The following is a 12,496-nucleotide window of genomic DNA, read 5'->3' on the forward strand; positions in this document are numbered from 1 at the left end:
TCATCACCATCTTTTATCCAATTTTGTTTCTTTTCGCCTGAAAAATGCATCGATTTCCCCTGATGATCCACATATCTGCTCGGACGATAAGATGTATCGAAAACATGTCCGTTCCATTAGCCTCCGGGTCATAAAAATCAATCGACAGGATAACATCAGCAGTATGTTTGTGAATTTAAATGGAATGTTGAACGACAACGGTAATGAGGTCGAGTTCATTTTAATACAAGCATCTGGGCTTATTTAGAAACAAGTTCAATAAGTCAGCACTTATTTTATTATTGCTATTTACGTTAGTTGAACGTTTGCTTTCAGCGGCAACCTCAAAAGCGTTTTGCATTTCGACACGTTTTGATAACGTTTCACAGAAAAAAAAATAAACAGGATTATCAATCAATGCATTCGCATTAGATCACTCTTCAAATATTATTTGTTGAGAATGTCTAAATGCATGTAACGGCTGTACTTTTGACGCATTTGCGTTGTGGTTGCAACGGAAGTTACTCGTAATACCAATCTAGCTTTGGTGCTAGATTGCTATTACGAGGGAGGCTAATGAAACTTTATTGCATGCAAAGCTTATTGTAAAATTATATTAAAACAGCCTTCTGGAAACTCATAACTTTCTTTTTTTTAACATATTACATGTTATATTATTCTTCATAAAATATTAATATTTTCATGTCTTTAATTAAATATTCAGTACAATTATACTTTTTATTATAGTTAATACTTGTATACTTTGTATATTCTAATATACTAAATACAGCCAAACCTTAATTAACGAATAGAATGAGTTCCACTTCTTAAAGAAAATGAAGAGCAAAGTGAAATCACATTTTTAAATATTTGTCTAAAGTTGATTGTTTGTGCTTTTTTCTTTTTCATTTAACAATATTTAACTATATGGAGTAATTACAGTTAACATTTCTTCCTAAATCATGATAATTTTTACTGTAAACACGTTTTTAATGTCTTTCAACATAATTTTCTTTATAGACAATGTTTTCTAAATCTTCCAAAATAAAATCATCATCTACTGCATTAAGTAAATTTCTAACATCCTCTTCATATTAAACCTAATAATTGAGTCATCTGGATAACTTCGTTTTTTTTTCATCTAGTACAACTTCTAGCTATATTTTGCGTTAAATTTGAAATTATGAACTTTATTTTATTGAGGTTTTCTAACAGAGATTAATCAAGGTATGACTGTATATTTAGTACAAATTCAACAATACAGTCAATTCCGTTTAATCGGGACACATCGGTACTAGTAACTAATTAACGATTAACCGGTGTCCCAATTAAGCGAATTTGTCTGTATTTCCAAACAAAACCGTTAAAGTTATGTATTTATATAAAAATATATATATTTTATTACATATGTATCATTTATATTAAGTATATCAGTTATTGGACTGTTATCGTCACCCAATGACTCATGAACATCTTCTGATAAGTAAGGTAAATAGTATAAATAAGCTAATTCATTGAGTTTTTTTATGTATATACAAAATCGAAATGATCGGAACGCTTACCAATACAACACACATGTCATCTTTCAAAAATAAAATATATTTGTGGAACCACTTTCTCCTTAAACTTTATAACTCGTCTTGAACTTATCGCAATAATTTGCATTTGCACTATAAATCACGCACCGTTTGAATGTCATTGTTTAACTTATGCACAGTATGCACATTTTGCATGTTATTTACACATAAATAAAACATACTTCAAATATTTTACAACAAAGACATTTTTACCGCATTAGTACTATTTTAACTTAATTAGTTTCAAAGTTTGATATTTCAGTGATATTCAGTAAAAATTTTCTTACAATATTTTCATGTTTACGTATCTTATATTAATTTTGAGATGGCATTGTAAAACCTATGGAATTGCACAATTTGTAGATCCAACATTAGTTATCATTAGTTTACATTTCTAGACAATTGAATCAGATATCTTCGTTAATTGAACCAACATCGATACCATCCGATGTTGGTTCAATCAAAACTATCAAAATTCATCACTTGACATACCAATCAAATTAAAGGGTAATTCCTCTTTACTCGATATTGTACTACTACTCAATGAGTTAAGGTTTAGAAACGTTATTGTAAATAATCAATAAATATATTTGGGGAGGGTACAATCTGGTGAAATTTCAATTCTCTAAAATGTATTGGCTTCTGAAAAAATCAATATGATTTTGTGGCTTACATAACACCCCAAATATTTCGAAAAATCTTTATATCATGGATTCTATAATGAGATACAATTCAGTAAGAGTAGATTTTGGAAATTTACTTAAACTAGGTGAACGAAAAATTATTTTGCAAATATTATTACGTAGTCTTATCATTAGTTTACATTATGCTTAGAGATAACAGCAAGAATAGTGCATATTTTTTTATAAATTAATACTAAATGTATCAATTGCGCTTCCGCTATGAATTATATTCCATGAATTCCGTTCCCCAAATATTTTTTCATTCCTTTAAAGGAAATGACATCATCATTTTCGTCATCGTCTTCTATCGCGGAACAAGATTAAGACGCCGCAAATATTTTATTTATTGAGCAATGGAAAAGTTTATTTATTGTTTGGTCGAGTGCTTGCTTGCTTGCTGTTAGTTTTGTGTTTGGATAAAATACGCAACTCTATTATTTTGAAATCATATAGCAACAACAACAAAAAAACACAAAACAATGAGATATTAATGTTTAAAACAATAACAGTTTATTGTTTTGTGCAATGCGTATAGTTGAAGTTTTAGATCGTATTTAAATAGAAAAATGTACGGTTTATATATACGGTGTATATTTCTTTAAGTAAAAAATGGTGCGACTTATTATCCAAAATAAGTTGATATGTTAGTTATGATGATAAAAATAATAATGAATGTATTCAAATTAAAGATGTGTTGGATGTACATATAAAATGTTACGTAATGGATAATATTTTATCATTGGATGCATAAAAAATCGATTAAAGTCGAATGTTGATTGCATCCAATTCTAGTTTAATTAATTTATTGCCATAAAAGGCGCGAAGATTGAGCTATTTTACATTTATTAATGTAAATATGCGTTATGTTATTTAAATGTCGATAAAAGCTTAATTCTTGAGTATTCTTGAATAAAGTAGTAGAATTAGTAATAATTAATAGGAATGTTTAATGTATTTATTAGTGATTTCATTCTTATATTGCGAAACGTACGGTCTTCGTCATGTGTCTTTTCGTATTTTGAATTCCTGTAATGATGTATGAACTCTTGGATTTGGTCGAAAACCAGTGACCAAAGAGAATGAATTTTGAAGCAACCTTCAATCGCCGCTGGGGAGGGGAGTCGTTGAGGACGACATTGCATACAGGGAGCTCCAGTAGTGTAGCTATACTCCTGCTAGCAAATACTGGGCTTGAACAAACCCGATCCAAAGTAAATTCAAATCGCAACAAGGGATCTCAAATAAGTTTACGGAATCCAATTCCAATCTTCAAAAAAAAAAACCCACCGAGTGAACCGAATTAATTAATTAGTGAAGATGGCAACAAACAGAGCAACCAAAAGTGGATTTGCCGCCGAAGCTCAAAGAAAGGTCAGTTTGCAATTTACATTCTCACTTCTTCTATAAAGGTGCATTGTTTGTTGCGCCGCAAGAGCAGAGACAGGAAAAAAGAAGGAACGCCGGTTATATTATTTTTTTTAAGTGTCTCTTTCACGAAAGCCAAAGAAAACAGCGCGTTATTAGTTCCTTCTTATTGGAACAGCGATGGGATCGATGCAATTTTATTAACCAGCAGGTGGTTTTAAGGCGAGGCCTCTCTCACTCTGCTGCACCATCTGCTCACAAAAAGAGCTTTCTCCTGGCTGCATTCTTCTTACATAACCGGAAAATTCTGTCTCGATTGCATTTCGCATTCCTCCACCTCCAGTTTTTGTCTTCAATTTTATTTTATTTTTTTACTTTATCCCTTGCACGTTTCTGGGCTGGGATGTGCAGAACTGCAGCCGGCTGAATGTAGGTCACGAGGAAAAAATCGATGTTTAACCTTGTTCAAAACAAATATAATCTTTTCTCTGCGTTCCTTATCGCTCAAGTACTTGGATATACATCCAAAATAATGTTAAACAAAATACATAGAGAGAGATACGAAATTGGAAATAGTTATTTATAATAAATGACGCCATCGAAAATCAATTACAACTTTTGATTTAAACGATGTTATTACAGCAATTACTCAATTTACCATTACGAAATTCAAATAATTGCAATAACTTCCGATTTTAAGCGAAAAATTACATAAATATGTACCAGAATTATTTACAAATCCAATTTTCTTTAAGCTCATTAAATTCAGTTGTCTGTGATCATATCCTCTCTATCTATAATATTTTCGTCTTCATTTAAACGTACATCAGGTGTAAACATTTATGGTTTGTCGAATGTGAATTATCGCAGTACACTTCCTCTTTGCTTCAATTATACAAATTGATTTCTTAATTGGAATTCATAAAATGTCTTCGACAGCAGGAAATGCGATGCCGTAACGCATGCGATTACTTTTGCAAGTTCGTGTTTTTTTTCGTATCCTTTCCATCGGGTTTCCTATTTCCTCCTCATCAGCTTTATGAGCGTTCGTTTTGTGTTCTTTTTTTCCTTGGAAATGCATTATGTCCAGACTCGAGGAACGTATGTAAATCGAGCGGAAAAATAACTGTGATATGCTTTGCTGGGTTTTCACTTCATTATACAGGAGGTATCTTCACTTCGTCAGCTTCGCTAAAGGTCGCAGTCTAGACTGTAGAACAGAGTGCACGTCTTGATTTGAGTAAGGAAAATGTGTGCAATCTTAATGCATGCATTTCTCTTGGGCGATTATTTACGTTGCCTCAAGGTGTTAAAACGTACATGCAACGGTTAAATGTTCAAATTCCGTTAACTTTCTAGATAAACGGCAGTACGTTCTTTGCATCCACCCTTCAGTTACAACCCGTTATTTTTAGAAACCACTCATCGTTAAGAAATTCTGACGTGGTTAAAAAATAAACTTGTTTATTTAATAAACAAGATTACCACTCCATCATGACTTATCTCTTCCAATTCCATAAATAAACAGAAAATTACATAAATACACTTAATTCTTCCCTAACTGATATATCTGAAGAATTACACTTAAATTCGGGTAGAATCAGTTTGAAATTTTACAATAAACCAAACCTTTTTACATAGGCAAAGATGCACCTTTTAAATAATAAAATATTTTTATCTTAATTTATTTAATATAGTAATTAGTAAGCGTGTGACCTAGAAACCTACAATATTATGTGGCAAATGATATAATTCTTCATTATCGTGTTTCCGCTTCAGATTGTGAATAATCATGTGAGCGCGAAAACGAATGAAATTGGTAATTTCCGCACAAGAAAATTTATCAAGAAGATTATTCATTTGGTCACCGCAACTTCACCAAAAGATTTTCGGTTACAAATTTTTAATTTGTTAAACAGATTGTTTCGTTACGAGCTGAAAAAATATGGTTAATAATATTGAGTCACCGTCGTCTTTTCTATTTATAGGCCGTGAAGTCACACATCAAATTTACAATCAATTACAGCCATTGCTCTACGAACATATGCACACAGGCTAACAGTTTTTTTTTTATTTATTTGCCTGATACGTATATGCTGAGTTGGCTTTCAGTTTATGCAAATATTTATCGTCTGATACGGTTTCAATCAGTTTCACTTCTTGTATTTCACATTTTGCTCAAGCGAAACGCACAAAAAGATCGAATAAACGCAAAATATTATATTTATTAAGGTGTTGAGTTTCATGGGATCTTCCGTTCTGCTTCCTAGTTTAGGTCAATAATCGCATAAAATATCGCATAAAATATTATCAGCATATTGAAATTTAATAAAGTTACTATTAATAAATATTACAATTCACGTTTGAAAAACTTATCAATTTGATACAAGCTTAGTATCATCAAATATTCCTTAAATTAAGTTCAAAGTCCTCTCATTTTTTTATTGCTGATAAGTTTCTCTGTCATATCAAATGATTACTTTCTCACGAAAAATCACGTCATCTGCCTAAACCTTGATCATGATGATTTCAACTGATACTTATCAACTGTAAATTTATTTTTATACATATTTAACAACTCAATAAACTTGATAAATGTAACGAAATCTTGTGATTAAATGCACGTAGCTATATCATTGTCCAATTTTAACACTGTTGTTGAATATTTTATATACAGTGGAACCTCTCTTAACGAGTACTTCTCATAACGAGCATTTCGCTCAACGAGCAAAATGAATTGTAAGAAAAATGACTCGCTTTCGCATAACGAGTGACGATGGGAAGAGAAGTCCCCCCTGCTACATCATATTTAAAACTTCTGTTTTAATATGTTTCACTATACGGAAATTTTGGAACGGATTAAACTAGTTAACAGAGGTTCCATTGTATATATTTTGCTTTAAATTGTTACTAATTATACGAGTATTCAATAAATGTTATTTTTTTACCTTAATTGTTTTGAAGTTAATTTAGCATCAGTAAATATTGTAGTAATTTGTAGTATTAAAACAAAATGTATTATTATTACTTTGACGGACGGAATGAATAGATCGAAGGAAACGCAATGCCTTTCATAAACTCTCAATGCTTTACACATAATAGTATTCTCGTCTATTTCAAACACAGCAATTACACGACCCATTAATACATTGTCTTTCATAAATAATTTCAGATATAAGTCAATATTATATGTAGTTACTTATACAAAATAAAACAAACCGCAGTTTAGTTCAACTAAAGTTATTTCACTGTTCTTTGTCTCATCAAGTTATGGTTCATAAATATATGAATATAAACTGGTACAATTTGTGCTCATGCATGTTCGTGTTAATAGCCAAATAAATTTCACGTTATATTTTTATGATTATGAAACGAGCCGAATGTAACATTAAATGTTACATAAAATTTAATGATTAACGATTGATCAGACATGTGCCATGACGAACATGAATGAAATTGTCTAAATTTCACCTCGACACCAATTACGAATAAGGAGATTTGCAAACAATTTGAAATTTGATACTCTCTTTATTTTTTTATTTGTAAGTCATCCTTGACATTTGCGCAAATCTTTATTATTTTGTAAGGTTTACGAGTGAGTAATTATAGAATATAGCATTACAACAATTGTGTACATCAAATTTGGAATAACAAGGAACTGAAATGCAAACATCATTTATTATTGTGAAATATGTTTATTAATGAACGTTTTTATATGAAATAATAATTAACAAGTATCTACCACTCATAAATTTATATATATTTCTTATAAACAAATATACAGACTGAACGAGTACTTCAAATTGATTTTTATTTTAATTTACTCATATAAAGAGGCTTTTAAAATTAAGGTTCAAAGTATTTAAAGATAATTTTAAGAAGTTAAGTAACTAGATTAAGTGTTCACATAGATGATTATGAGATCTATCAGATGCTAAAGTCAACTGAAATATTTAGAAATATGTAATTTTAAAGGTTATTCAAAATAATATATCAAAGTTATATCAGTAATATCTGCATTTCTTCAAAATTGTCTTATATAAAAATAGATTGTTCGAGAAGGATAACTGCATAAAAAGTTCCTTAATTTAAGTTATAATAAAAATCTATTATATATGAGTTAAAATATTTATAATGAACTGACATATCTTAGTTATTATGTCATGTCATGTTTTTCATTATAAACGTGGGAATGTATCAAAATGTTTATAAATATTAAAAAGCAAAATAATTGTCGATTTAAGTTTGTAACCAATGTATGTTTATTATTATTGAAGAGTATCACTTAACGATTTGTTATTTTAGATTTGTTTTTTCATTTTATATGTAATATTTGATTATAAACATTCTTTAATTATTTTAAATCCTTGAGTGTATGTTATTTGAATGAATGACGATTCTAAGAATAGCATTAAGAATAATTTATTTGAAAAAAGTACGTGATAATTATGAGTAAAATATATTTATTTCTGGTTGAATCAATAATCACTAGGAAATGTTTAATAATTATTATAAATTTTGCAAATATTGTTACATATTCATCATAATTACAAATTCTAATTGTATAACCGCTGTCGACGCATACATAAAGGTATCATAATTAAAATGTGTAAAGTTCTCGGTAAAAATTATTCCGGTCACGACGAATGTATTATTGATTTTGTTCTTAGCTCAAGAGTTTTGTTTGTTTTCGTGTATGTGCATAGCGTTTTTTTTTTCATTCCTACCTCTCGGTTCTTGTCTCAGAATTTTTGCCCGAGGGTTTTCTCTCTCGTCTTTCTTCCATTCGTTCCCCGAATGACTCACAAGAGTCTTTGACGTAATTCTTTATGCATATGCTCGTATGTTTCTAAACGTAAACGAAAACCCGTTTCTTAGAGTCCATATATGGCCAACTATTGTATTTCAACGGCGTGGGAGAGAGAAGAAGAAGACGAGGTGAAGACCTGAGGGGAATTCAAAGCTGTCTTTCCGATTTACATAATTCTTAGACGAAATTAATCATCGGCCGATGTTCACATGTCCAAGACCGAGACGAAACCTTTAGAAAACAACATGTTTCTAATTTAGCAACTTCCATGAAATCCGATTAATTCTTCGCCGTTAATTCGTTAAATTGTTTAACCAAAATAAAAAAGTTCATTAACTAAATTTACGGTATTTTAACCGTTTTATTTTTATGATAATAACTAATTACAACTTAACATTTATATAATTATATTCACCATAAAAATACCACAAGTAATAACTGCTGCAATGACCGTCATTGTTTGTAGTTTACAATTGATTATTTTTTTAAAATTTTGTTTATTGTTTCTTAGTAACCATTATCTTTCGGTAGTCCAGTTATGTAAACATGAATAACCTTCGGTATTTCAATAATTTACATACATAAGCAGGCTTACGATTCCATAAACAATATGGGCATATGTTAGTGTTTCGTGAATCGATAATTTCATTAAATAATTATAATTACTCTTTCAAATTGAAGTGGGTTTCATACATTTGAAGTGTGTCACAGATAAAGTTTAATATTAATGAGTGTTCTTCGAATTACCATAGCCTTTTATATTGACCAAAACCACTTTCGTTAATCAGTTACTGTTTCCTGTACACATCCAGTTTAGCATATCTTGCATTCCTGCGTTTAACATTGTTGTAACGAATGTGTAAAGGAAATTAAGAGTGAAATGCTAATGGTAAATATTTACATTGCAGGTGAACGCTAAGTACAGCGAAGAATTAGCTCAAGAATGCCTGGAATGGATAAGGACAATCACGAACGAGGATATCAACTGCGGTGGAGATATGGATAATTTCTACGAAGTATTGAAAGACGGCACTCTTTTGTGCAGGTAAGTTGATCGAACATCAAAGAGACGAAAAAAAATATAGACACGTCTGCACCGGCAAAGAAATAAAGAAACAAATCGCTGTCAGATATTCGTTTCTTGTAAATTCCTTTGTTCTGAAACTTATATTCGCGTGACTGATTGCAGGCTTGTGAATTGCATCCAAAGTGGAAGCGTAAAGAAAATAAACAATACGACGATGGCTTTCAAGTGCATGGAAAACATAAACGCTTTCCTGGAGACCGCCAAGGTCCTCGGCGTCCCGGCTCAAGAGACCTTCCAGACCGTTGATCTCTGGGAAAGACAAAATCTCAACTCCGTCGTCATCTGTATTCAATCACTTGGACGCAAAGTAAGATATCGAAACGCATATCCATATTAGTTCTTACCACTTGCCCATACACATTTAATTTTTAGTGCCGAAGGCATTTTTTTATGACCTGAATCGCTGCTCATTTCCCACCACAAACTGGGTGTGAAGTGTTCAAAGTTCAAGCACGTAGATTTTTTACATACTATTTATTACTTGATCTAGAATATTTTAACTACATTTCCTTCCTTTACTATTCATAAGAAGGCAATATAAATTATTTAATAAAATATTTTAACACGCATAAAATTGCGTCCAGAAATTAAATTTCGTAATGAACACATTTCTGAAAATGTTACAATTAAGAATTTGTTATGCTTTACAAAAAAAAATGTTATTGCTTAGGCAATATTTGTATATAATTATAATAATGGATTTGTATTTTTTTTATTAATATTAATATGTTTGTAGGCTGGTAACTTTGGAAAGCCAAGCATTGGACCGAAGGAAGCCGAGAAAAACGAACGACACTTCTCTGAAGATAAACTGAAGGCTGGACAATCGATCATTGGTCTTCAGATGGGAAGCAATAAAGGTGCTAACCAATCAGGAATCAACTTCGGCAACACCCGTCACATGTAAAGTTCTAGAGAGGTGTGGAGGAGGTAGATCAAGATAAGGAGACGAGACAAGAACCAAGAATTTTCCCAGCGATTTTCATTTAATTAAATAAGACAAAAACTATATCTTCCATAGTTATTGTAGAATTATAATATTTATTAGAATAAACATTTTTAAGTTTAAATTATTTAAGAGAAATACTCGTTATTGAGAGCCACATTTAATAAAATAAAGAAGTAATAATGGAAACGTCGTAATATCATCCAATTGAATTTTAGATTTAGGTTTCGAACGAACCAAGTATTTTTTTTATATTTCAATTTGATGTGTACTTATATGATGGATTTAAATATAATATAACTATGAACGTAATGCTATAAATAAAGAGATAAGTGGAAACGTTATTAGATATTTATTTTTACGCCTCAATTGTTATAATCACATTAAAACATACATTAAAATCTGTATCACATTTTAACAAAAAAATAATGAGTAATTTAGTCAAGCTGAAAATAGAATAAAAAGATGTTTGCAGTTATTTAATGCATTACTTTAATCCTGATAAATTACCTCTAAATCATCTACTATATTAACCATTTCCACGTCTTTTATCCTCTTCTCCCTTCTCGGTTTGTGAGTTTTTGTTTTGGAATAAGCGGTTTTCATTTTTTCCACGCGGTCTTTCAAACTCGTGTAATTCTCTGGCTTCTCGGACATGTATTCAGCGGCCACCGGAATTCCCAATATCTCTGGAACCATATACGGTTTCAGCCATCCAACCAAAGGCGTACATCCGCCGCGATAGTCGACTTCGGAATGGTAGAACAACACTCCATCAAGTTTCTCTTCGTTTTCATTCTCCATAAAATGAGATAAGACGTCCTCGATCAGATTCAATTGAGCCGGGCGCCCAATTACATCAAGGAATGGATACCTGTGTCTCTTGGTTTTCTGTGTAATATCGTGATTTTCCTCCAGTTTCGACTTTAAGAAGAAGAATCGAAATTCGGTCTGTAAATAATTTTATAATATAATAATGGTACATCTTGAAGGCCAGTAGAGATACTTTCCGAACAGTTCACTAAGGAAAATGAATTCCATGCAAGTATGTCAATTATGTAGTACACACTAGTTGTGGGACTAAAGATACAATCCAGTATAGTGAATTTTGAGCCACACTTGTTTCCAGCTCCACCAGGCAACAATGATTCAAATTCAGACTGGAGGACTCCATTCTTATTGTAAGCTTTAGTTGTCCTCTGGAACAAAGGCAAAGGTCATTAAAATGCAGTTACTTTCAATTGAATTGATTACATTGTGGGCAACAACTAAATTGCGCACTCCCAATGGGCAAAGCTTGAAAATCCAATTGTGTTCCAAATCATCAGGTCTTTCAATGAAATACTCTGACAGCATCAATTTGTCTGCATACTTTCTACGTCTCCTTCTGGCTCCCTCACAGACTCCCTCCATTGGTTCTTCTTCATCATTTGTCTCAGTATCAGAGAACAATTCAGTAATGCCACGTTTTTCATCAATGGATGCATTATGTCTGCTGAAAGTATTAAAAGGAATTTAATAACAATTCAAATTGCTTGGTGGTAGCATCTACTCTTTGACAGCTTTCAGGAGTGCCTTCCTGCGGTCTGTCTGTGTAGCTTTAGATCCTGCTGCTTTGTACAAATGTATATGAGATGAATAAAACTGGATATCTTCCAACGAACTGAAATAAGATTATATTACTATCATACTTGCTGTGTCCTGCTATTATGCTCACTTGGATTCCAAGCTGTTGCCACTCTCCATTTTCTTCATTAATATACTGACTGAACTTCAAATGTATTCCTCCACATATAGTTTTAAAGCAATTAATTTTAATCTATAAGTCAATATTTAAAACAACATTAAAAGGACAACACAGACATGATTGAAGGAGCGGCTTTTCCAGCACAAAGTCAATAACACATGCGCCGGCTTCCCAGCTTCCTACAGCACCAATTGTTGTCTATGTGCTCATTCCTGTGCCTAGGATTCACCGGGATTGTTGGGATAGGCTGGAACTGGAATTTGTTGTGTCTCGCTCTTTCTACATTATCTTATAAGACTCCA

At 31.6% G+C, this 12,496-nt stretch overlaps 2 protein-coding genes across 3 annotated transcripts; one reads left to right on the forward strand and one right to left on the reverse strand.

Moving 5' to 3' along the window:
- Nucleotides 1-3,359: 3,359 nt before the first annotated feature.
- LOC108565960 (myophilin) lies at nt 3,360-10,571 on the forward strand. The gene is made up of 4 exons (XM_017925644.1): nt 3,360-3,610; nt 9,323-9,459; nt 9,604-9,808; nt 10,238-10,571. The coding sequence occupies exons 1-4, from the start codon at nt 3,557-3,559 to the stop codon at nt 10,406-10,408; spliced, it is 567 nt and encodes a 188-aa protein (XP_017781133.1). The 5' UTR covers nt 3,360-3,556; the 3' UTR covers nt 10,409-10,571.
- A 213-nt stretch (nt 10,572-10,784) lies between these two features.
- Nucleotides 10,785-12,465, reverse strand: LOC108565958 (snurportin-1). Of its 2 annotated transcripts, none has more exons than XM_017925642.1 (6): nt 12,165-12,465; nt 12,000-12,110; nt 11,702-11,939; nt 11,458-11,646; nt 10,958-11,398; nt 10,785-10,893 (listed from the first exon to the last, which is right to left on the reverse strand). In XM_017925642.1, exons 1-6 carry the CDS (start codon nt 12,200-12,202, stop codon nt 10,885-10,887), a joined length of 1,026 nt encoding a protein of 341 aa, XP_017781131.1. In that variant the 5' UTR covers nt 12,203-12,465; the 3' UTR covers nt 10,785-10,884. The 2 variants fall into 2 exon arrangements, with proteins under 2 accessions (XP_017781131.1, XP_017781130.1); XM_017925641.1 differs by having other exon boundaries at nt 11,702-11,942.
- Between the last annotated feature and the right edge of the window lie 31 nt (nt 12,466-12,496).

Source organism: Nicrophorus vespilloides, unplaced genomic scaffold (assembly GCF_001412225.1).
Source record: "Nicrophorus vespilloides isolate i.1.1-1 unplaced genomic scaffold, Nicve_v1.0, whole genome shotgun sequence".
Taxonomy (NCBI): Eukaryota; Metazoa; Arthropoda; class Insecta; order Coleoptera; family Silphidae; genus Nicrophorus; species Nicrophorus vespilloides.

Bases quoted from the DNA above. Each gene is read 5' to 3' on its own strand.
- LOC108565960 (XM_017925644.1), top strand. From the start codon at position 3,557: ATGGCAACAAACAGAGCAACCAAAAGTGGATTTGCCGCCGAAGCTCAA. The intron at 9,460-9,603 runs GTAAGTTGATCG...GACTGATTGCAG, and splicing joins GACGGCACTCTTTTGTGCAG to GCTTGTGAATTGCATCCAAA. The intron at 9,809-10,237 runs GTAAGATATCGA...ATATGTTTGTAG, and splicing joins TTCAATCACTTGGACGCAAA to GCTGGTAACTTTGGAAAGCC.
- LOC108565958 (XM_017925641.1), bottom strand. From the start codon at position 12,202: ATGAAGAAAATGGAGAGTGGCAACAGCTTGGAATCCAA. The intron at 11,943-11,999 runs GTAGATGCTACC...TAATACTTTCAG, and splicing joins CTCCTGAAAGCTGTCAAAGA to CAGACATAATGCATCCATTG. The intron at 11,647-11,701 runs GTAATCAATTCA...CCTTTGTTCCAG, and splicing joins ATTTAGTTGTTGCCCACAAT to AGGACAACTAAAGCTTACAA.